This window comes from Macrobrachium nipponense, chromosome 44, assembly GCF_015104395.2.
Source record: "Macrobrachium nipponense isolate FS-2020 chromosome 44, ASM1510439v2, whole genome shotgun sequence".
In the NCBI taxonomy this organism is placed as follows: domain Eukaryota; kingdom Metazoa; phylum Arthropoda; class Malacostraca; order Decapoda; family Palaemonidae; genus Macrobrachium; species Macrobrachium nipponense.
This window is the reverse complement of record NC_087221.1, coordinates 37,781,859-37,807,853: the sequence shown is the minus strand read 5'-3', so window position 1 is coordinate 37,807,853 and position 25,995 is coordinate 37,781,859. Positions and strand designations below refer to the sequence as shown.

The 25,995-nt window shown below is 45.0% G+C and overlaps 1 protein-coding gene across 4 annotated transcripts in view; it reads left to right on the top strand.

Moving 5' to 3' along the window:
* LOC135204195 (uncharacterized) overlaps nucleotides 1-25,995 on the top strand; it is a 150,042-nt gene that overhangs the window by 111,251 nt on the left and 12,796 nt on the right. For 2 of the 4 annotated variants that reach the window (XM_064234278.1, XM_064234275.1), the window contains 4 exons: nucleotides 11,172-11,291; nucleotides 14,247-14,451; nucleotides 15,890-16,100; nucleotides 16,271-16,386. In XM_064234278.1, the coding sequence (XP_064090348.1) occupies nucleotides 11,242-11,291; nucleotides 14,247-14,451; nucleotides 15,890-16,100; nucleotides 16,271-16,386 (582 nt within the window). In that variant the 5' untranslated portion in view covers nucleotides 11,172-11,241. The remainder of the gene's footprint in view (nucleotides 1-11,171; nucleotides 11,292-14,246; nucleotides 14,452-15,889; nucleotides 16,101-16,270; nucleotides 16,387-25,995) is intronic. The other 2 variants (XM_064234277.1, XM_064234276.1) reach the window with 2 other exon arrangements.

Here is a 25,995-nt window from a genome sequence, read left to right as displayed (position 1 = left end):
GCAGACCAGTCGCCACCATGGGTTGACGATCACCTTCAGCCCCCTCAGCACACCGCAGAGCCGGTGGGCGCGGGGGGAGCGTCAGGCCTGCCTCTCCGATCCCTTCAACTTCCTCGGGCATTACCGGGAAGAGTGAGGTGATCAGGAGCAATCACGAAGGGCGCGCTCCTTGTGATCCCGCCACGACGCCCTACGAACCTGGCACAGTCCTCGGACCAACCAGGTCGTACGCGCAAGTGGTAGGAGGAGACCAGGAGGGGTCTGTCGTGGTTCCTCCTGTGGAAGGAGGAGGCTCTCGGGAGGCATTCTCGTTGGAAGGGCTTGACAGTCCGTCTTCACAGGATGCAGTCACTCCCGAGATCCAGAGGTCGTTCGCGGAGGTGATTGCGCTGATCCGTCAGCACAACGACCTCAGAGAAGGATCGCTGCTCCCACCTACCGAACCCACATCGGGCTTGGAGGCGTTCTGGGGACCTAAGAAGGAACCCAGGACGACGATGGGTCTGCCGTGATCAGCTTTGGCTGACAGCGTGCTGGGCCAGATGGACGCTCTCGTCTCCAGACAGGAGGGTTCGCTTCAGTCCAGTAGGTCCGCTGAGCTCCTTCCTCTACCTCTACCGCGACAGAGGCGCTTTTATGTGCCTTCGGAGGACCCTCTGCCGCCCAAACAGGTTAACCCGGAGCTAGCCTGCTCCGGCGGTGTCTTTGCCGCAGCTCCTGTCGGAGAACCTCTGGTTCTCGCAGCAGGAGGCACTTGCCTTGGAGTCTACCGCAATGGCAGCCTTCCAAGCAGTCTCATGGCTCGACCTGTGGTCCCTCACAGTGTCGAAAACCGCGGCCTCTTTAGGGAATATCACTCCTGAAGGAGACCCGGCTTTCGTGAGACTGTGAAAGTTTGGGGGTAGGGCTATCGCCTACCAGGCCCACCAGACAGCCAATTTGTGGGCCAACCTGGTTCTCTGGCGTAGAGACGCTGTTCTCACCCGAGTGACCAGGGTGGCTGGGCGCGAGGCGGCTCTGGGTCTTCGCAAGGGACTGGTGCGGAGCTCCTCCTCCTCTCTTCCCGGTAGAGATGATGGACGCTGCGGTGGAAAGACGGCGCACTGACGACAGTGACCGTTTAGTACACCAGGCAGTCTTGAAGGTGTCTGGGCAGCCTCAAGTTACTGCGGCCAAACCTAATAGTTTGGTTAGCACTTCCTCTGCGGCCAAGACGATCGTATCGTCGAAGCCCAAAGGAAAGACTCTGCCTTCAACTTCTTCTAGGTGCGACCGTCACCAGCCCTCCTTCTCTCGAGGGGGGGCAGGTAAGAAGAAGTCGAAGAGAGGTGGGAAACGCTAGGGACGGCGTTTCCCCTCACCTGCTGCCGGAAGTGGGGGGGTGCCTGGCGAGCCATTGGGCAACATGGCAGTGTAATGGAGCAGAGACCTGGATAGTAAACGTCCTTAGGGAGGGATATTTACTACCCTTCGAGTCTCGGCCACCCCTCACCTCCAACCTGGTCCATCTCCAAACCTACGTTCCTGGCTCAACCAAGGACGTAATGCTTTGGGCATGAAGTAGAAGCCATGCTGAGCAAACAAGCTGTGGAGATCGTTTAGGATCAGTCACCGGGCTTCTACAGCCCCCTCTTCCTTGTGGAGAAGTCTACAGGGGGCTGGCGCCCGATGATAGATCTCTCTCCCTTGAACTGAATCGTTCGCCAGACTCGGTTCACGATGGAAACGGTCGTGCTCGATTCCATCAGGAGAACGACTTCGTGCTTTCTGTAAATTTGAAGGACGCGTATTTCCAGATACCCGTCCATCAATCCTCCAGGAGGAAGTACCCCGCTTCATCCTCAATGGGACGGTTGTACCAGTTCAGGGCACTTTATTTCGGTCTCTCAACCACCCCACAGGTGTTCACGCGAGTGTTCACGCTGGTGTCTGCTTGGGCCCACTCGGTAGGGATACGTCTCTTGAGGTATCTCGACAATTGGTTAGTCCTGGCGAGCTCCCACTCGCAGTTGCTGCAGGACAGAGATCGACTCCTCGAATTCTGTGGCGAAATGGGAATTGTGGTGAATCACGAAAAGTCAGAGCTCGAACCCAAGCAGAGGATGAAGTACCTGGGCATGCTGATCGACACGGCAGCAGGGCGAGTCTTCCCCGCAGATTCGCGGATCAGCGGATTCAGGGAGGCAGTAAGACGGTTCCTGTCTCGACAGGAGCAACCGGCTCAGCAGTGGCAAGTCGTGATCGGCCACCTGTCGTTTCTCGAGAAGCTAGTCCCTCACGGGCGTCTTCACCTGCGGTCTCTTCAGTGGAGACTAAAGGAGTGTTGGTCATAGGCAAGGGACCCTCCCTTCTTCCCCGTGTCCCTCACGGAGGAGGTGAGGCAGGACCTAGCCTGGTGGCTGGACAACGGGAACCTCGTAAGAGGAGTGCCTCTTCACACTCCCCCTCCCCCTCCCCCTCCCCCGGAGATGCTTCTCTTCTCGGACACATCGATTGAGGGATGGGCGCACACCTGGAGGAGTTGCTGACTGCAGGTGTGTGGGACCATCACGACAAGCACCTTCACATTAACGTCCTGGAGCCCCGGCACAACAGAAAACTCCAGGTTTTCTACTCGATAGTGCCGGACCCATGGGCAGCCGCAGAGGACGCCCTTCAGCATCCGTGGGACAACCTCTTTGTCTACGCCTTCCCCCCGTTCTGTCTGATTCACAAAGTGATCAGCAGGGCGCTGATCACTGCGAACCTTCGGATGATCCTGATGGCGCCCAAACGACCTCAAGCTGCTTGGTATCCGGACCTGCTGGCTCTGCTTGGCGGAGAGCCGAGAGAGATTCCCCCCTGCAACCTTCTGTGCCAGCCACACATGGAACGGTACCACCGACCCGTCGAGTCCCTGTGTCTTCACTGGCGGCTTTCTAACCACCATCTCTTGCGAGCGAGAGGCTTTTCTCGCAGCGCACTGACAGAGATGGCTGGATACCTTAGGCTCCTCTTGCGACTGTCTACCAGGGGAAGTGGTCCATCTTCTGGGTGTTGGTGTCGTGGACGGGATCTCTCTCTCTCAGAGCCTCTCTTCAGCAGGTAGCGGATTTCCTCTGTCTTTCTTCGCCGAGAGAAGCTCCTCTCCGTCTCCGCAATTAAGGGCTACAGAGCCTCCCTGGCCTTAGTCCTTGAATTGCGAGGTGTGGATATCTCCTCTTCTTTCGAGATCTCCCTCCTGATGAAGAGCTTCAAGAGGTCTTGCCCACCCAGGGAACTCAGGCCCCCAGGGTGGGATGTGACTCTCGTCCTTAGGAGTTTGACTCGCAGACCCTTCGAGCCACTCCGAGAGTCGTCAGACAGGGATCTGACCCTCAAGACCCTCTTCTTGCTGGTCCTGGCATCGTCGAAGAGAATAGGCAAACTTCATGGTCTTTCCTTCAACGTTAAGCATTTCAGGGGATGGGGATCTGTGACACTCTATTTCGTCCCAAACTTCGTAGCGAAGACTCAGAATCCTTCAGTTCCTGACAACCGGTTCGAGTCTTTCACGATTCCCTCCCTGAAAGATTTCACCGATAATGATGCGGATGAGATGCTGCTTTGTCCTGTGAGGGCGCTACGGCGCTATCTGAAGAGAACTCGGCACCTCAGGCCTGAGTGTCGACGCCTCTTCGTTAGCACTGTGGTTACCAAGAATGAGGTTTCCAAGAACACTCTTTCTTTCTGGCTGCATGAGGTGATCAGGAGGGCTTACGAGACAGCTGACAGTGAAGTGACGACACTCGTACCCTTCGTTCGAGACCCCACGAAGTCAGAGGTATTGGTCCAACTCTTGCGGACTTCTCCCTGGCACAGGTACTGAAGGCAGGGGTTTGGGCCAACCAGATCACCTTCACTTGGACACCTTTTCCTTCGGACCCATGGTGGCTGCTCAACAAGTGTAGTCTACCCAGTACCCGGACAGAACAGCATCCTTGTGTGACTGTATGCATGGACGAGTGAAAGAGAGTGTGACTGGCTTCTCTTCCTCCTTCATTCTTCCCTCTACCTGTGGGCAGAGGGCCATGGTCGTCACTACGCTTAACAGGAGGCCGATGCAGGTAAGCGACACAACCGAGCCCCATTCTATCCCTTTCAGTAGGGATAGAAGTGTTTATCCACCACTCCCCAACAAGGGGGGGAGTGGAAGCCAACAAGAGATAAACCCATAACTTCACCTTGGCTCTTGAAGTAGGAACTAGTTCCTGCTTTTTGCTATTTATAAGAGGTACGCTTGCCTCCCTCTTATAAAATTTGGTCCAGAAGTCTGACCACTGATCCTGCGGTTTCACACCCCGATCATGCTGGGCAGAGGCTAGGATCCCTCCCTTTGCTCTTTACGACCAGGGAGGGTAATCCAATGTGTGGGACGAACACCAGTCTGTTCATAAGACTCGGATTCCACCCACACCAATAAGTGAGTCTTCCCTATTGTAAAGGACCGATGGTTTGTATACCGTATCGGAACAAATAACAATTTGTCGGAAATTGTATTTTTCCTAACTATACAAACCTGAGGTCCTTTACATATAGTCCTACCTCATGCCACCCCTCAATCTGCGTTTCCTGGGCCTCAAGCAAAGTGGCTCCTCTCCTTGCAGTCCAGTGTACCGCTAACTGCCGGACTAGTAGTTAACTACCGAACCCCTTGTTCAAAAGGCTTATGACCGGTTCAGCTGCCACTAAGTACCTTCCTATTGTAAAGGACCTCAGGTTTGTATAGTTAGGAAAAATACAATTTCCGACAAATTGTTATATCCCAAGACCGATGAGATGTTTTTATTGTCAAGAATTCGGATATATGTTAGGGTCCTGTAGACAGAAACTACAAGGCAAGCCTGCTACTTGTGTTAAATGAGGTGAACCAGAGCATGGCATATGTAATAAGGAGGCCAGATGTATGCATTGTGGAGACAATCATCCATCATCTTCACTTGATTGTGATGTAGACATCATGGAAAAAGAAATTCAAACATTAAGGGTAACCGAACGTATCACATTTAGAGGCAAAAGAGTGTGTTGAGTCAGTACATTAGACCAGGAATATCCTTTTCCAGTGTTGCTGCCAACCGAAGAAGAAATATCAATGTCTCCAAAGATAATGTAATTAAAAAACCAGATACGACCTATACTCGTGCCTCTTTGGAGGCGGCACCAGTGATTGCTGGCGCTCATGCCTCTTCGGAGGTTGCGCCAGTGATTCCTGGTGCTCATGCCTCTTCGAAGGCGGCACCAGTGATTCCTGACGCCCCTGCCACTTCGGAGGCAGTGCCAGTTGATTCTGGCACTCCTGCCTCTTTGGAGGCAGTGCCAATGGTTTCTGGCACTTCTGCTTCTATGGAAGGAAGCAGCAACCATGATTTCTGGTACTCCTGCCTCTCTGGAGGCTGTGCCAGGTGTACCTGGCACTTCCACCTCACTGGAGGCTGTACCAGCTTTAAATGGTGCTTCTGATCCTTTGGAGGATGCACCAATGTCCAACCTTCACACCCCTCCTCAGGCAGCATCAACTTTGTCTGGTGTTCCTGAGACCGATAACCCTCTGAAAAGGAAGGAGGCCATAAATAATCGGTCTCCTTCCAGAAATAAGGAGCAAGTCAGTAAGCTGAAAGCTCTTAAAAGAGGCTCTAATTTAACAGCCTCTAAAGGAAAGTAAATTCATTAATTTTCTACAGTGGAACTGTCAGGGATTAAGAGCTAAATTGGAAGAATTAAGGCTGCTCATATCAGAAGTGTCTCCTGTTTGTATAGCTCTGCAGGAGACAATGATTGGTAATAACATGTGCCCCAGCCCACGAGAGTATACATCCTATCACTCCACCTATAATTTGGCGGTGTCGCTTTGTATGTTCGAAATGACACCGCACAAAATCCTATTAGTATCCAATTAGCATTGCAAGTGATAGGTGTGCAGATCCATTTGCAAAGAAAATATACAATATGCTCTCTTTATCTACCACCTAATGAAGCCTTCCCCATCAATGAATTTAAATCTCTTATCCAACAGTTACCACGTCGTTTTGTTATTTTGGGAGATATGAATAGCAGAAACCCTCTTTGGGGTGACATCATCACCAATTAGAGAGGAAGATGCTTGGGTTCCATCATAGAGGATGAAAATATGGGGATTCTCAACTCCGGGGCATCTACACATTTTCATGTTCAAACAGGCACGTTATCAGCTATTGATTTATCTATATATGTAGTGATGATTGCCTTATTGACTTTAATTGGAGAACTGTAAATGATAGATTTACCAGTGACCATTTCCCAATAGTGGTGAGTGTAGCATCAAGCCCTCCATCTCCAAGGCTATCTAAATGGAACATTGGTAAAGCTGATTGGGCAGTATTCCAGGATCACAGCTCAATAGATGACTGCTGATGACTATCCCTGTGTAGATGATGCTCTTGACTTTTTGAATACAATAATGTTCTCGGCTGGTCCTCAATCTATACCTAGGACTTCGGGCATATTTATCTGCCGGCCAGTTCCCTGGTGGACTCGTAAATGCCAGGAAACTCACAGAACTATGAGTTCTGCTTTCACCAGATACCGCAGACGAAAATGTGAGTATTACCGTGTAGAATTTCAAAAAGCAAGAGCTCATGTTCGCATGGAAGTAAAAAGAGCACGATAAGAATCTTGGACGATTTTCATATCTTCACTAAATTCGAAAACTCCTCTGACTCTAGGTGACTTTAGGTTGGAAGAGAGTTAAAAAACTAGCAGGCAAGTTCACTCCTTGTCAACCTCTGGTTATTAAGATGAATGGTTGCGAGGTAGCAGACCCCCAGTTAGTGGCAAATGAGTTTGCTAATTATTTTGCTAATGTTGTGAAGAAAAATTATGATAGACCCTATTCAACTCAAAGACAGATAATGGAACAGGTCGAAATTGATTTTAATACCTTAAGACATGAGCAATACAATACTTCTTTTACTATTAGAGAATTTGAATCAGCCTTGAATAAATGTAATGAATCAGCTCCTGGACTGGATGATATAACACATTCAATGATTAAGCATACCCCTGAAAATACCAGACTTTTCATATTAAGCTTAATTAACAGAATTTACCGAGTACATATCTTCCCCAAGCTTTGGGAGAAGTTAAAATTACTGCCATTTGTGAAACCTGGAAAAGATCCATTCAAGACAGAAAATTATAGTCCTATTGATATTGACATCTTGTTTGAAAATTATAGTCCTATTGCATTGACATCTTGTTTGTGTAAGATCATGGAAAAAATGGTGAACACACGATTGATGTGGTACTTGGAAAGAGGTAAATACCTCTCGTCTGCTCAGTGTGGTTTTCGGAGTATGCACTCCACAACTGATGTATTGGTACGAATGGAATCTTCAATATGTGAAGCTTTTGCCAACAAGCAGCATCACATCACTCTTTTCTTTGATCTAGAGAAGGCTTATGATACAGCATGGAGATATGGCATTTTGAGGGTCCTTTAAGAATGTAACCTAAGAGGCATTTGCCCCTCTTTATTAAGGCTTTTTTTAAAAAATAGGCTATACCAGGTTCAGGTTGGAGCAACATTGTCAGATGTGTTCAATCAAGAAGAAGTAAAGTTTACCTACAACAAGGAAGTGTTTTTTAAGTGTAACCTTGTTCGCCTTGGTTGGTAATCAATGGGGTTCTAAAATAATTCCCCCAGATATAACATATACCCTTTTTGTTGATGACCTATCGATTCCCTTTGCAGCATCAAGGATGGCAGTGGCTGAACGCCGTCTTCAGCTCTGCATTGATAATATAGTAAAGTGGGCTGAGGTTAATGGTTTTTATTTTTAGATTTTTTGTCAGTTAAAACGTAAACTATGCACTTTTGTCTTATAAGGGGAATCCAACCTGATCCAGATCTGTTCATTCATAGGCAGAGAATTTCATGTGTTGGTGAAACAAGGTTTCTTGGCTTGATTTTTGATAGCAAGCTGACCTGGATTCCACATCTGAAATATATTAGGGCAAAATTGCTGAAAGCAATGAACTTTGCTGAAAGTCTGTCTCACTTCGTGGGGTGCAGACCAAACTCAGATGTTGAGATTATATAAAGCCTTGGTCTTTTCAAAATTAAGTTATGTGTGACGGTGTACACTTCTGCGAAGCCAAATAGCCTTAAAATGCTCAACTCAATTCATCATGGAGGAATACGGTTGTGTACTGGAGCATTTAAATCATCTCCCACCGAGAGCATGCTTGTAGATGCTGATGAGGTGCCACTGGATCTTCATTATAAGCGACTGCTGGTTCGGAGCTGGTATAGATTCCAGAGGCTACCCAAGTCTTTAACCAACATTTGTATGAGAAAGGAAAGGCATTGGCATTTTTATGAAAGTCGCCCCAAGCAACCTCATCCATTCGCTTTTAGAGTAAATTTTATTGTCCGTGAATTAAATATGCCAAGAATCGAGATTTTACCAGCAAAATATTCAGTTATTCCCTCCCCCTGGAACTTTCCAGAGATAAAATTTTTGTAGATATTTTAATTTTACCAAGACAGAATTGTCCAGTGAGGCCATGCGGTCAATATTTTTAGAACACTCTTTGCAACAAGATGACTCCACTGCAGTTTTCACGGATGGCTCAAAGTCAGATGCTGGCGTCTGCTTTGGTGTAGCCTTCCCTGATGTAGAGAAAAGCGGCAGGTTATCATCTGTTGCATCGATTTTTACAGCAGAATTATATGGAATTTTAAAGGCTTTAAAGGAAGTTTTAATTCGGAATGAAAATAATTTTATTATATATATTGTGACTCAAGAAGTGTTCTTCAGTCGCTGGAATCTTTTAACCCTTTAAACCCTCGATTTTAGATATATTGGAATGGCTGCTTTTACTAAAAGAAGAGGGAAAGAAATAAAGTTCTGTTGGGTTCCTTCCCATGTTGGTGGCTGGGATGAAAAGCTGGCCAACTTGCAAAGTCTGCGGTCAGCTCCCCAAGAACCCACAAGATGCCTACTACCATATCGGGATTTGTATGATCCTCTAGTAGGTCAGAGAGTTAAAAAATGTTTTGCAGTCCCCCGAGTGGGAGGATATTTTGACTAATAAAAAAATGTGCAGTATCACGTCATCAGTGTCTCCTTGGTCATATCGGAATTTGCCAAGGAGACAAGAAACGATGTTGTGCAGATTGAGGATTGAACATACAAGATTCACACATGGGTTCTTGATGTCTCGTGAAAATCCTCCGTTTTGCGAGAACTGTACTGTGCCCTTGACTGTGAAACATTTCCTGATTGAATGTCCCAGATTCGGGAATTTGAGACATAGGTTCCTGTCTTGGGGGCGTGACAGAGTAGGTAATTTTATCCTAGCTACAATTCTTGGAAAGGATTGTAATATAGAGCAGTTATATATCTATATGAGGGAGGCAGGCCTCCTCAACCAAATTTAAATTATACATAGATTGTCCATGTAAGAACTTATATATATGAACAAAATTTTTATATAATATATTTATAGATATTTTTATATGAGATTTATCAAAAATGTAATTTTTTCTATTTAATTTATTTCCGTGTTAATTACCCAGATGTCGTGATGCCAGATATAATACACAATCAATCAATCTTTTGTCATTGTGGTACTCAAATGAAAGGATTGGTCTTGGAGCATGCTCCAGAATGTGGTAATTTTAATACCCCGCTATAATTAAGTTAGGAAGTTTGCGACCTCAAATGGGCGTGTCCAACTGTACAAAAAAAGAAAAAAGTAAACAGGAAATGAAAAAATAACACCTTAAAATATTTATTTTCATTTGTAAATTGTAGTGCTAAATGCAAAAGTTTTCAGTTTTTATCGTATAGCTGTTGCTACCTCTTTATTGGCCCCTAAGGTAGGTTGAGGTGTACATTCTCTCTGTATTATGTAAAGATGATAAACCCCTGGTACATTCATCCATCATCCCTTCTGAATAGTCAAGAATGCTGCTTTTTTTTTTTTTTTTTTTTTTTTTTTTGTGCCCCCCCCCCCCCCCTTTTTTTTTTTTTTTTTTTTTTTTTTTTTCTCTCTCTCTCTCTCTCTCTCTCTCTCTCCTGAGTCTCATGATCACTAGTAGTGTTAAGAGGCATCTATGTCTTCTTCAGCTGGAAGACTTTTGTTTAATAATATTTTGGTTTCTTGACTAATAGTACTGTACTTTATATGAAGTTAAAGTATGAGCTGATTTTTCTGTTTATAAAGGTGTTGAAATTTATATCTTGTGGAACAAAGAATACTGGCAATAGTGTATGCAGTAGTTTACTTGAAATGTAAATGTATTCCTTCTAAAAATAGGCAGATTTCCTGTTTGCAAACTGAAGTATGTACACTGTACTTCGTGATTAAAACTGGCTTTAAACACTACAGTAAAAACAAAAATCTTTATAATAGCTAATTGATGATACTAATTTAAGATTTTGACCTGTATTTAAGGCTGGTTGGAATTATGGTTCAATGTATAAAGGTTTTGGCCAGTGTATACATTCATATTTGTTGTGACAATATTAGAAATTATTTTCATAGTGTTTTCCTATATAGAAGTTCACTTCTAGTAATGAACCATGTTCATCATTTGGTTTGAAGAGGTCAAGAGTGTATTGTAGGGAGTTTTCTTGTTTTGTTTTCATTTTGGGGGTTATAAGTACAGTAGTCAGTGGGAGGGAGTGAATATCCATTGTAGCTCATAAATGTGCATATGAGCCCAAATATGTAATGAACCAATTACATCCTGTATGTAACCTACCTTCCTATTCTTCCATCCAGTACTCATAGTTTTTCAATTAAGCATAGGACTCTTGAATTATTTTTGGTTAAGGATGATTGACTATGAATTTTATTCAATATGGGTCTAGCCTGTTTGATAAAATTCATGGTGACTTCATTCTGTTTAATAGGATTTAGGGTAGAATTTACAAACGTGGTTTCATGACCCAGATTTTCTTAAGTATAGGATAGTAATTTCATGTGGAAGGTAGTTTCATTTGAAGTTGGTTGTAGGTCCCAAAAGTGGCTGTTTTCTATGAACCACTGAAGCCTAGACAGTGTTTAAGAAGAAATTTATAAATCTCAAGTATTTTGGAACCAATATTCAGACACAAAGACTGAAACCTTAATTTATTGTTGAAAATGTTCTACATTTCTTTCAGACCCCTAAATCCTCTTGGAAGTCGGTGTGAGATTCAGCTAACCATAACATGGATTCGTACACATCTGGAAATGAACAGCGAAGTTTCTTTACCCAAAAGGGAGGTTTACAATGAATATATGTAAGTACAGAACAGTACTGCTTAGATTTTTTACTTTAATCATATGAGATGAAATGAATACTCTGGAGTGATTGAAATAAATACAAGTGTCCTGCATGCTCAGTGTCTAATGACACTGTTGGCAATTTAGTTTCATATTGCTTTGAGATAGGTATGTGTCTTGTTTCTGAGGCACATATTGTATCTAGGTATTCGATCATTCTTAGAAGCTAACAAAATGTATTTGTTTAATTTTTGGAAAATATGATTTTTCCTGCCTGTTATTTTTCTTAACCTCTTGAATAAGGTGTACTATTATCCTTAGTCTTGTTATGTATGTCCATTTGTCATTCTCTCTTTTTCATATTTACAGTGAAGCACCTTAGAATTTATTACATAACCATTATTTCTCTTTTTTGCTCCACTCTGTTATTTTTGCTTTGCTTTAAATATTATCATCCAGTAATGTTAGCCATCTTCAAAAGTCAGTATCTGTAACGTGTCATTTATTATATCAATCATTTATGACCAAACAGTTGTTGAATGTTTTACCACTAATAGGCTTTGTTTGCCATCTCTCATGGTTGAAGTATGGCTCCTATATGCTGTTGAAATTTCTGCATGTTTATTTGTAGTTGTTTCACCAGATTATTTAGTCCCATTACTTGTAGCATACTTGATATTTTTATTTTTGTTTTGATGGTATAAATTTTTAGATATTTATTGGTTTCTAACTAGTACCAGGCTTTTATGTCTTGATACCTATATGATACTGTGACCATTTTTATATATTTTTGCTCTATGCTGTTATTGAAAAGATATAGTTCTTGTTTTGGGTAACTGTGAATGGTAGTAAATTGACACTTTGCTTGCAAGGTGATGTATTCACTTCAAATTTGAGTACTATTTATATTCTATGGTGACAAAACACTATATTTGCAGTCAATTCTATTTCAGTTTTAATTTTTTTTTCCTATTTTGACATTTCTTGATTACTTTTTGTATTAATATTTTGTTAAAGATTTAAGTGGTGAAATGGTGTGTTCTTATCTTCTTTTCTCTCACATCAGAATTTGATTGTAAATGCCAATAATTCATAGTGCTCCATGTTACATAATAGTACATACACTGTTAACTGAAATAACAACTTGGAAAAATGAAAGTTCATTAGAAAGGAACTCAAAAGCAATTGTTTTTATTTCATGATACAGAAAGAAAAAATCATGTGAGTTACATCTGAATTTTTAGCTTAAACTCTTTATATAAAAATATCCTAACTGAGCTCTCATATGATGGGGTGAGGAATTAGAACCACCATAAGCTTAACGAAGTAAGCATTCAGGTTTTTGGCACCATTAGGTAAACAGGTTTCCACCCTAGGTTGATGGTTGCTAGTGGCCTTGCTCTTCTGTTTAAGACTCTTAATCTAGTCTGGGGAAGAATTCATTATTGTTTTTTGAGTTGTCAGTCACCTGCCAAAAAATGTAAATTCTTTATCTGCAATCTTTGGGGTGATCCTAAAGGAGCCCATTGTGAGGTTTGTGCTGGTTTTATATTAGCATTTGCAAGTAGGCATTATAAATAACTCACGATATGCCAAATTAATAACTTCAGTTAGTTATTTAAACTTCTAATATCCATTTAATTGAGTCTTGCCCAATGTATTGTAACGAACCATGTTTTCCTTTGTTTTGATTTTACAATATGTTATTTCATGATATGTATCTTCATTTCTGAAAAATAATCGTCATGGATAACTTAAGTCAAGTATGATTCTTTTGTGTCCTTGTAGTTACAGTTGAATATTATAGATATGGTTATACCATGTTGAAGCCTGCTGCCTTTGCAGCAGTTGTAAAGATTTAAATTTGAAATACTTTTCACTTTGTAGCATATAAAAGCTGTAATACTGAATCTCTCTCTCTCTCTCTCTCTCTCTCTCTCTCTCTCTCTCTCTCTCTCTCTCTCTCTCTCTCTCTCTCTCTCTCTCTCTCTCTCGTAGGGTTATCATCATACAAAGACAGGTCTTTAGTTTTTTTTTAGGGGGGTTTTTTTTTTTTTTTTTTTTTTTTTTTTTTTTCAACATCGCTAGGTTTTGGTCATTCATTGGTTTTTATTTTTTTTGAGGTTGGTATATATTTAGTCAGAATTACTTACACATATTTAACTTAAAAAACATGGTACTGTACTTTGTATTTTGTCTTTTTCTGAGATTTACTCTGGTTGAAACTCATCATTTGTTGTTTTATATAATCTGAAGAAGAAGGAAGTAAACAATGAAATTAATTATAAAATTCATAATTCTTGATAAACAGGAACTCCTCGAATTTTGAAATACCTAAGTACTAGTCTGGCCTCTGATATATGACCTAACCTGAATTTTAACACTCAGGATATCTTGCAGCTATTTGTAATTTTTGATTAGCCAAAGCTTGACTGTAGCACTGTACATTTATCATTCAGTTTGAGATACATATACACTAAATGTATCACATAAAAAAAAAAAAGTTAAAAATATGCCATAGTTTCTTCAGCGCAGTTGAGTTTCCTGTACAGTGTATAATACTTTATGTGCCGTTGCAAATGAAGCTTTCAGCCACAGCTCAGCAGTGGCCTGTCCCATAGCATTACCAGATGTATGATTATGGCTAACTTTTAAGCTTAAATAAAATAAATACCACAGAGGCTAGAGGGCTCCAATTTATTATGTTTGATGATTTTGGGGGGGTGGATGATCAACATAGCAATTTGCAGCCCTTTAGCCTCGGTAATTTTTAAGATCTAAGGGCAGACAGAAAAAGTGCAGACAGATAGACAAGCCATCACAATAGTTTTCTTTTACAGAAAACTAAAAGATTGCCAAGCAAAAACCTGTCATGGTGATGTTATGAGGATAGAAGTCTGATAAGTTGAATGGTTGCTTATTCTGTGTATTTTCTTACTGGAATGTTTTAACATTTATGTAATTTTTGACAGGCACTACTGCAATATGAATAACATCAAGGCCCTAAGTACTGCTGATTTTGGTAAAGTGATGAAACAAGTGTTCCCTGGAGTAAGGCCACGTAGGCTGGGCCAGCGCGGGGCATCAAAATACTGCTATTCGGGTTTAAGAAAAAAATGGTCGTTAGATCCTCCAGAACTGCCTGATCTCAATGATAATGTAACTAAAAAGAATATGGTAACTATAAGTATATGTTTTGTAGGCATTGTACATAATATATACAGATTTTTTTCATAGTACCTACTGGAGAATAGTAATTGACTTTGCTTCTGTAATATGTAAAAGGTTAATCATAGTAGTTTCATTGTTCATGATTTTTGTAAGAATGGGTTTGCTTTTGCCATCAGTTATGCACTTTTTCATTGAAGTTAAGATTTTCTTCTTTAAATTTATATGTAGTTTTCTTTTTTTATACCATAGGCTTTTATTGTTAAAATACTGTAATATTACGTATACATAGTGCTTTCTTTTGTCTTCCCTTGACTTTCTTCATATGGGTACTTAGTAAAATATCACCATGGTCATTAAATATTTACGATTTCTGCAATCTTCACAGTACCATGATAGTCATCCATTTCCTAAGATTTTGATCACTGCTAACTTAGTGAGTATAAGTCATACTGTATCAGGCTAAGGCTTTTGTTCTTTGTTCTGTATGGGTTTAGTCAAGTAAAATGCCCTTGAAATCTAAGCATATTTGCTAAGTTTAGTTTTCATGTTTGACAGATCAAAGATTTAATGTTAGAGTTACACTAGATTTATGGGGTTTGCATAATCTGTGCTTATTGAAGTTAGTACGTAAAAGCATGTCAGTTTTAACTACACTTTTTGAATATATTTGAAACAGTGTTAAAATTTGTATTTCTGAGTTGTGATAGGATGTTGACTACCTTGAATATTTCCTGATAAGTTGCACTGGGGATAGAACGTTTTTCTCGTAAAGTAATGGCAATTGGACTAGATCAAGTACTTTTTCTGCATACTTGTGTATGTGGAAAGTACCTTATTTCAGAATTTAGAAGCCTTTTCATCATAAAAATAAATCCCGTTTAGAGTAATTCTGATCGTCAGGAGCTTTTCAGATGATGTATTGACAGAAACCTCTTGTGAAGTGAATGAAGAGTTGAGTTGCTTTTTTTATGAATGGTATTTCCTTGGTAATGGTTACCAGTGTTGCTTACAGGCTGAGAATGAGAAAATAAGCTTGCTATCCCAGAAATGTTGTGTTTGCTCTTGATACTTGTTTTTGATTGTGAAACATGTGAAATCTTTAGAATATCCTTAAATATATAAAATGCATTGTTTTATTTGTGATGGCCATCTTCCAACCCGTGTAGCAGAAAGTAAAGGTAAAGGCTGTTTATGAATTCTCTCTTACCAGAGCATACCTTAATATTTTAAGAAGATAATCTTGTATTAAACAATTTAGGTCTCTCTTGTTTTGATTAATGACAACATAAATCTGTAAAGAGATAAAGCTTGAAATAAAAAGATTAGTAATAAAAGTATGGTATTTTTAAAATATCAATGATTATTTTCTGATAAAGTAAAAACTATAGCCCTTGATTCTCAGATAATTTCTGATAAAGTAAAAACTATAGCCCTTGATTCTCAGATCCTCCCACAGCTGGGTGTAGATGGTGTAGCAGACGAAAGTGAAGTTGAGCGAGCTGCTGGTTGTTTGGTCATGGAGTGGGCAGAAAAATTATGCTCTGTGAAATTTGAGTGTCTGAGAGACTTGGCCCTTCACCTAGTCCACAAGAACTATGTCGACAATCGTTCTATGGCTGCCTTCACACTTCTTTCTGTGGCCAATCAAAAGCAAGGTAAGCCATATTTCTTCTCTTCTTGCCATACATACAAGGTTCTAATTTGATATTATGAGTGCTGCATTTGGCTGGCCTCCATAGCTAGAGAACTGGCCTTTAGGATATGAAAGTTTGTCCTTATGATGCAGATTGTAGAAAAATCACTTTCATTGTTTAATTTTCTGCAGGTATGTTAATGAGTGGTGGAGGAAGCAATGGTGGAAAACACAGAGAAACTCAGCTCCAGCTTCAAAGGAAACTCCAAGAACGTGAACAAATTAGAGAACAGAAACGGAAATTACAGGTTAGATGCCCTTTTTAGTTAACCCCTTCCTATTTTCTTATGTAAATCCACACAGTAACTCCCTGTCTCTTTGACTTTTTTAGACTTTTTAAAAGTTTCCCCTGGGCCATGTCAAAAGAAATGTAATAGCTTTTTGCTTGGGAAATGTTATGTGCGAGATTCTCTACTTTACAGTTGTATCTCATTAGCAGTACTTCAACTACTTGCTCAGTTTTGCATGTACACTCAGTTCTGCTTGTAAATGCAATTTGAAGAAGGTGAAAAATATGTTGAATATGAAATATTAACAACACAACCCTCAGTGAGAAACATAAGTGCAGTATAATCCAGATTGTTGAAATATATTTTTGGTGTAAATTATCGTCATTTTTTGTTTAAGTACTAAGTTTAATTTAGATAAGATGAAATCAAATATAAACTGGAAAGGAAGGGAAAGAGCTGCCTAATATATTACTGAAATATTGAAAGCAAAAGGAATGGATTAAGGGTATTATTGAACCACAATAGAAGAAAGTAAGTCTCAGGCACAGTATAAACATAGTCTTAGAACTTAAAAAGTATAAATTGTCTTAAAATTGTTCACATTAAAATCAAATGATAATGAAGGCTGGCAAAAAGTTACTGTCTCAAACACCACGTCTGAAAGATAGATAGTAGTACATGTTTAACCCTTTTACGCCGAAGGGGTATAATAAAAATCGTCTCCCATATGCCAAGGCGATCTCGGAGTGAGCGCCGAAACGAAAAAAGTATTTTTTTCAAAAAATCCCAGCGTGCTTAGTTTCCAAGATTAAGAGTTCATTTTTGGCTCCTTTTTTTTTTTGTCATTGCCTGAAGTTTAGTATGCAACCATCAGAAATGAAAAAAAATATCATTATCATATATAAATAATGCGATATATGATAGCGCAAAAACAAAATTTCATATATAATTGTATTCAAATCGTGCTGTGAGCAGAACGGTTAAAGCTAACGAGTTAATTTTTTCCCTGTTGTATTGTACACTAAATTGCGATTATTTTGGTATAAAATATTATTACAAAATGATGCATGAATTCGTAACGCGCGGACGTAAAAATTTTTTTTTTTTTTCAAAAATTCACCATAAATCTAAATATTGTTCTCGAGACTTCCAATTTGTTTCAAAATGAAGATAAATGATTGAATATTATTATATTGTAAGAGTTTTAGCTTACAATTGCAGTTTTCGACAATTTCGAACGAGTTGAAGTTGACCGAATGTCGAATTTTTTTTATATATTTTTTTTTATGTGCAAGTATTTCAAAAATGAGAAAAGCTACAACCTTCAATTATTTTTGGTTGTATTCTACATAAAATTGCGCACACTTTCATATATAAAACTCTATGAAACACCTAATATGAAACGGAGCAAATATAACGATAATGCGACGTACGCATTTTGGAGATTTGCAGCGGAAAATCCACGCGCGGAGGGAAGGAAAGTTTTTTTTTTTTAAATTCACCATAAATCTAAATATTGTGCTAGAGACTTTGAATTTGTTTCAAAATGAATATAAATGACTGAATATTACAAGACTGTAAGAGTTTTAGCTTACAACTGCATTTTTCGACTATTTCGGTAGAGTCAAAGTTGACCGAACGTGGTTTTTTTTTCTATTTATCGTGATTTATATGCAAATATTTCGAAAATGAGAAATGCTACAACCTTCAATCACTTTTTTTTGTATTCTACATGAAATTGCACACCTTTTCATATATAAAACTTTATGTAACGGCTAATTTAAAATGGTGTAAACATTACGACAATTGCACGAAAAAATTTCTGATTTTTTTCAGAAGAGTTACTGCGCGGATGTAAGGAAAATATATTTTTTTTCCATAAATTCACCATAAATCGAAATATTGTGCTAGAGACTTCCAATTTGTTGCAAAATAAAGGTAAATGATTGAATATTACTAGTATATAAGAGTTTTAGCTTACAATTGCGTTTTTCGACCATTTCGGTAGAGTCAAAGTTGACCGAAGGTTGAAATTTTGGCACTTATCGTTATTTATATGAAAATATTTCAAAACAAAAAAAAGCTACAACCATGGGTTGTTTTTAGTTGTATTGTGCATGAAATTGCGCACATTTCCACATATAAAACTTAATGTAACGGCAAATGTAAAATAGTACAAACATTACGACAATCGCACAAAAAAATTTATCGGAAGTGTTACCGCGCGGACGTAAGGAAAGTTTGTTCCGACACGGCATACAAACCTTCGGTCCTTTTACAATAGGAAGGTACTAGCGGCAGCTGGATAGGTCGTAAGCTTTCGAACAAGGTGGGGTTCGGTAGTTAACTGCTTGTCCGACAGGAGCGCGCAACAAGCGCGACTGGGAGGTAAACAAATCACTTTTGCTTTCGGCCTCACAGCGAGTGGACGTGTGTGTTCGACGCTCTCTGCCCGTCTTCGTCGTTTGCTTTCTTGAGTATATGGTTGTGTTTGTGTATGAAAGAATTCATTGTAAGTACAATCATTTCTCTCTTTTCATATAATTGAACTGCAATTAATTAATGATGGAATCTCCTCGCCTCGCTACCCCACGGAGACTATGCCCGGGTACCGAAGGCGTAAATGCGGGAAGTTCTGCTCTTTCCCGGAGATAGACCCTCATATTTGTGTGCTCGGTGTCGGGGGCGCGAATGCTCCCGAGCCGAGCCTTGTAATGTGTTATTAATTGGTCGGAGGCGCAGTGGATTTTGTATGAGGGCAGGAGGAAGCGAAGGCCTGCAAAGGAGTCGTCGGGAAGCTCTCCCGCGACTCCTTTGGTGACGGACACTTCGTCTTCTTTCCTGCCGCCCGCTCAACTTCCACGTCTCGCGCCTTCCCCTTCGGGGGGGGGTTTCTGGGTCCTTCTCCTCTCCTGATACTTGTCGTGTGGAGGAGGGCGCTAGATACCCTGACTCGAGTTGTACTCTTTGGTTCCTCTATCCGTTCGCTTCTTCGCGCGAACGGGTAGAGGATCCCCCCTAATCACCCGACTTTTGCCTCCTCAGGTGCGGTTGCCGCGAAGGATGACCTCGGACAGGTGTGGGCATCGTTGGGACTGCAGGGCGTGCCGAGTGTCCAGGGGCTGCTCTACCATCTCGCTGGCTCCGTGGCGGTCCACACCCATGCAACAGTCACGCCACCACCACGACCTTACAACACCCGGCTACGCTTCACCTCCTCACCTGGTGTACACCCAGCACGCGGTCTCTGTGACACCCACTACATCGGTGCAGGGGCCAGTCGCCGTAACTCGGGGGAGTGTGATGCTGCCGCCTGTGTTTGCCGTGCTGCCGCGACCGGACTTCGTGTGCCCGAAGAGCTCGCCCCTGGACCTCCCACCGGTACCTAGGTGTCGTGCCGCTGGTCCGCCAATCTAGACCCGCTACACAGCCTGCCGTACCTGCCGTACCTGCCCAGCTGCTGTCCACGGACGTGACGTGGACCACTGCTGCCGTTCCTGTACCTGCTCCTGCGGTTTCTGCCTGCCTTCCTGTGATGCCTGCACCTGCTGATGTTGTTCCTGTTCCTGGCGCCGCTGCTCCCGATGCTGATCTGTTCGGACAGGTGCGTCCGGGCCCTGTTGCTTCGGCAACAGCAGCCCCGGCTCCGCTCTGGATGACAGATCTGACGTCGGTCCTGAGAAGGTTGACGAGGAAGAAAGAAGAGGAGGAGGAAGGTGTCGTCGTCGTCTTCATCGTCTTATCTTCGTCTTCGGTCGTCGTCTGGCCGCCTCTTCCCCCTTCGTCTTCTAAGGCTCCACCCCTGCCGAAGAATAAGAAGGTCGCCTCCCCCCCCCTAAGAAGCTCCTTCGGGAACTTCTAAGGCCCGTCTCGCTCTGGTGAGACGGGGGGGTTCTTCCGCTGGTCACCCAGCTCCTTCGGGGGCAGGACCCGTCTCTTCTTCCGCAAGGAAGAAGACTACGGGGACCAGAGGAGTGCCTGGCTAACACCGGCACTTCCTCACCTGCTGTCAGTGGTTCGGCCACAGCAGCAGGGTCCGTCTCGGCCTCTCGTTCACGAGAGGTACCGAGTGTACGGTCGCTTACCAGCGACCGTGCAGCCAGGAACCAGACCTCTGAGTTCGCTCAGCGTCAGGTTCACGGCACGGAGCGGAAGACTGGTGACAGCCGCTCACGCGACTCTCACCAGACCACTCTCGCTCTCGCGGCGAGCAGCTGGCTACCCGGCGGACGTGACGGTCCATGACCGCCACGGGCTGAGTCTGGGAAGAGGTCCTCCCGTTCGCCGGTGCCAGCCACGGCTGGTACCAGCGAACTGACGCACCGTGAGGATACGCACCGATCTCACCGTGACAGTGGAGCTCGCGGTCGCTGACCGTCACTCTCACAGAGAGCGATCGTGGGTACGGCGACCAGCACCAGCTCCTCTGACACACGAGACCGGAGCCGCTGTTCTCGGTCCAGCCGTTCTCCACAGCGAGACGGCTCGACTAGGTCTGCAGCTCGATCGCCACCGCACCGCGGGTTGGCGATCGCCTGCAGTCTTCCAAGCCCGCTGGTTCTGCCAGCGAGCAAGGAGGGAGCGTCAGGTCTGCCTCTTCCATACCTTCAACCTCCTCGGATTACACCGGGAGGGGCGAGGTATTGAGGAGTGATCGTGAGGGGTGCGCCCCTCAGGATCCCACCACGGCGTCGTACGTACCAGGCACGGTTCTCGGACCAGCCAGGTCGTACGCACAGGTGGTTGGAGCAGACCGAGAGGGGTCTGTCGCTGTTCCTCTCCTTGAGGGGTGAGGGTCTCGGGAGTTGCCCCTGTTGAGGGACTGGACGGTCCGACTCCGCAGGAAGCAGTCACTTCTGAGATCCAGAGGAACTTTGCCAGGTTATTGCGCTGATTCGTCAGCACAACGACCTCACGGAAGGATCGCTGCTCCCACCATCCGAGCCCACGTCCTGGCTCGAGTCGTTCTGGGGCCCGAAGAGGGAACCCAGACCGACGGTGGGTTTGCCGCGTTCTGAGCTGCCGGACTCAGTGCTGGACCAGGTTGAATCGCTTGTCTCCGGACAAGACGACTCGCTCAAGTCTGGCAGGTCGAGCAAGCTGCTTCCACCTCCTCTGCTGCGACAGCGGCGTTTTTTACGTGCCATCTGAAGACCCGATGCCGTCCAAACAGGTGAACCCGGAGTTAGCCAGGCTGACTTCGGGTGTGTCTCTGCAGCAGCTCCTGTCCGAGAACCTGTGGTTCTCGCAGCAAGAGACATTCGGCCTGGAATCTACCGCCATGGCAGCTTTCCAGGCCGTCTCCTGGCTAGATCTGTGGTCCCTCACAGTATCTAAGGTCGCAGCCAACTCCGGGGGATTGTCTCCCGAAGATGACTCGGCCTTCAGGAGACTTTTGCCAGTCTGGGGGAGGAGCCATCTCCTTCCTTGCCCACCAGACGGTGAACCTGTGGGCCAACCTGGTTCTCCGACGAAGGGACGCTGTCCTTACTCGGGTTTCCAGGGCGGCCGGGCGTGAAGCGGCGTTGGGACTTCGCAACGGACCTTTACGGAGTTCCACGTCTCTCTTCCCAGGAGAGATGGTGGACGCTGCGGTGGACAGACGGCGCACTGACGACAGTGACCGTCTGGTTCACCAGGCAGTCTCGAAGGCCTCTGGGCAGCCTTGGACTGCGGCCAAGTCTAACGGCTCGGCTAGCGCTTCCTCGGTGGCTAAGACGGTAGCTGCGTCGAAGCCCCGGGGAATGACTCTGTCTTCTTCGACTTCTAGCAAGGGGAGCCGTAACCAGCCCTCCTCCCAGCCCTCCTCCTCCCGTGGAGGTTCTGGGAGGAAGTCGAAGAAAGGGGGGAAACGCTAGGGACGGCGTTCCCCCTCACCTGCTGCCGGAAGTGGGGGGGTGCCTGGCCAGCCATTGGGCAACTTGGCAGCGCTACGGCGCCGAGACCTGGATTGTAGATGTCCCTCGGGAGGGAGATCTATTACCCTTCGAATCTCGGTCACCCCTCACCTCCAACCCGGTCCAACAGCAGGCGTACGTTCCAGGGGCATCGAAGGACGTAGCATTGAGACAGGAGATCAAGACCATGCTGAGAAGAGAGCTTGTAGAAAAATCGTCACGGATCAATCACCGGGCTTTTACAGTCGACTCTTCCTGGTGGAAAAGTCTACGGGAGGCTGGCGCCCGGTGATAGATCTCTCTCCCCTGAACCGGTTTGTTCGCCAGACCCGGTTCACGATGGAGACGACACGCTCAGTGCTCGACTCTATCAGGGAGAACGATTTCATGCTTTCAGTGGACTTGAAGGATGCGTATTTCCAAATACCCATTCATCAGTCCTCCAGAAAGTACCTCCGACTCATCCTCGACGGGACGGTGTACCAGTTCAGGACCACTTTGCTTCGGTCTCTCAACCGCCCCACAGGTGTTCAACGCGAGTGTTCACTCTGGTGTCTGCTTGGGCCCATTCGCGCACGGGATACGTCTGATGGGGTGGGGTATCTCGACGATTGGTTAGTCCTGGCGAGCTCCCGCTCGCAGTTGCTACAGGACAGGGATCGACTGCTCGAGTTCTGTCGCGATCTGGGGATCGTTGTGAACTTCGAAAAGTCCGATCTCGAGCCCAAGCAGAGGATGAAGTACCTGGGTATGCTGATCGACACGGTAGCAGGGCGAGTCTTCCCCGCAGACTCGCGGATTAGCAAATTCAGGGAGGCAGCCAACCAGTTCCTGTCTCGGCAGGAACGGGTAGCTCAGCGATGGCAAGTCGTGATCGGACACCTGTCGTCACTCGGGAAGCCAGTCCCTAACGGGCGTCTTCACCTGCGGTCTCTTCAGGGAGACTGAAGGAGAGTTGGTCACAGGCGACGGATCCCCCAAGCTTTCCATTGTCACGGACACAGGAGGTGAGGCAGGACCTAGCCGGGTGACTGGACGACAGGAACCCCTTAAGAGGAGTGCCTCTGCGCACTCTCCCCCCGGGATATGCAGCTGCTCTCAGACGCATCGACCGAGGGATGGGGCGCACACCTGGAAGAGTTGCGGACTTCAGGAGTGTGGTACGAGAACGACAAGCACCTTCACATCAATGTACTGAAACTCAAGGCAGCGTTCCTCGCTCTCCAAGAGAGTTCCAGGTCCCGCTTGATGGGACACTCAGTGGTGTGTTGATGTACGTCAACACCACGGTGGTGGCTTACGTCAACAAACAGGGGGGGGCCTAGTGTGTCTCCCGTTGTATCAGTTGACTCGGCAGGTGCACGAGTGGGCCGAGGCGCACTCAATAGAGCTGTCGGCACGCTACATTCCAGGGAAGGAATGTAGTAGCAGACACGCTCAGCCGTCGGGATCAGGTGATAGGGACCGAATGGTCTCTACACCAGGACGTGGCGGAAAGGCTCTTCGACCTGTGGCGGCGACCAGTCGAGGATCTGTTCGCCATCCGGCACAACAGGAAGCTCCAGGTGTTCTTCTCGGCCGTGCCGGATCCATGGGCAGCTGCAGAGGACGCTCTTCAACACCCGTGGGACGACCTCTTCGCCTATGCCTTTCCCCCGTTCAGCCTGATTCGCAAGGTGATCAGTCGAGCACTGGTCATCCCGAATCTCAGGATGATCCTGATGGCTCCCAAATGGCCACAGGCCATTTGGTATCCGGACCTGCTGGCTCTTCTCGCAAGAGAACCGAGAGAATTCCCCATTGGCACAACCTTCCTCTCGCCCAGCCACACGTCGAGCGGTACCACCGAGCAGTCCAGTCCCTACGTCTTCACGGGCTGGCTGTTATCCACCATCTCTTGCGAACGAGAAGCTTTTTTCGTAGCGCAGCAACAGAGATGGCTGGAAACGTCCGTCAGTCCTCTGCAGCTGTGTACCAGGGGAAGTCGGCCGTCTTCTGTGGTTGGTGTCGTAGACGGGGCCTATCTCCTCTCAGAGCCACTCTTCAGCAGGTAGCGGTTTTCCTCGTTTTTCTTCGCCGAGGAAGCTCCTCTAAGTTCCCACAGTCAAAGGATACAGAGCCGCCTTGACGCTCGTCCTGAAACTGACGGGATCGGACATCTCGAACTCGTTCGAGATCTCCTTGCTTAAGAGCAGCCTCCAGAGGTCTTGCCAAACCAGGGAACTCACAAGACCCTCTTCTTGCTGGACCTGGCATCGGCGAAGAGAGTACGGGAACTTCATGCAGATAATGATGTGGATGAGATGCTGCTTTGTCCTGGGAGGACGCTACGGCGCTATCGAAGAGAACTCGACACCTCGGGCCTGAGTGTCGACGCTTCTTCGTTAGCAACGGGGTCACCAAGAAGAAGTATCAAGAACACTCTTCATCCTGGCTGCGTGAGGTCTTCAGGAGGGCGTATGAGGCTGATGGTAGTGACGACATCCGTACGTCCCGTCCGAGAGCTCACGAAGTCAGAAGTATTGACCCCTCGTTGGCGTTTCGTAAGAACTTCTCCGTGGCGCAGGTATGGAAGGCAGGGGTCTGGTACAACCAGACTACCGGCACCTTCCTTATACCTCTTGGATATTGCCCATAGGTCCTTGGATCGGTTTCCTTAGGACCCGTGGTGGCTGCTCAACACGTCGTCTAGCTAACCCAGACCCTAGCAGGCTGAACAGCATCGAGTCCTGGTGTGACTGTATGAATAGATAGTGAATGAGAAAGTGACTGGCTTCTCTTTCTATCTTTTTCTACTACCCCCTCTACTGTGGGTAGAGGGATACGGTCATTACCCTGCTGGATAAGGACGAGATGCCGGTGAGCTATATGACAGAGCCCCATCCTATCCCTTTCACTAGGGATAGGAGCAGGAATATCCACCACTTCCTTCTACAAGGGGGGGAAGTGGATGCCTACAAGAGTCAAAACCATGACTTTATCTTTGCTCCTGTACAGGAACAAGTTCTTACATTGCTGGTACGAAGAGATACGCTTGCCTCTCTCTTAGTACTCGGTCCAGAGGTCTGACCATTGATCCTGCGGTGCACACCCCGATCAATCGGACAGAGGGCTTGGATCCCTCCCTCGCTCTTACGACCAGGGAGGCTTCCAAGGTTGGGCGAACACCAGTCTGTTCACAAAGACTCAGATTCCACCACCCAACAAGAAGTGTCTTCCTATTGTAAAAGACCGAAGGTTTGTATGCCGTGTCGGAACAAATGACAATTTGTCCAAAATTGCATTTTTCCTAACTATACCCAAACCTGAGGTCCTTTTACACATAGCCCCACCTCATGCCACCCCTCACTCTGCAGTTTTTGCTTGGGCCAAAAGCAAAAGTGATTTGTTTACCTCCCAGTCGCGCGCGCGCGCCTGTCGACAAGCAGTTAACTACCGAACCCCTTGTTCGAAAGCTTACGACCTATCCAGCTGCCGCTAGTACCTTCCTATTGTAAAAGGACCTCAGGTTTGTATAGTTAGGAAAAATGCAATTTTGGACAAATTGTCATTTTTTTCATAAATTCACCATAAATCGAAATATTGTGCTAGAGACGTCCAATTTGTTGCAAAATGAAGGTAAATGATTGAATATTACTAGCATATAAGAGTTTTAGCTTACATTTGCGTTTTTAGACCATTTCGGTAGAGTTTGATCAAAGTTGACCGAAGGTTGAAATTTTGTTACTTA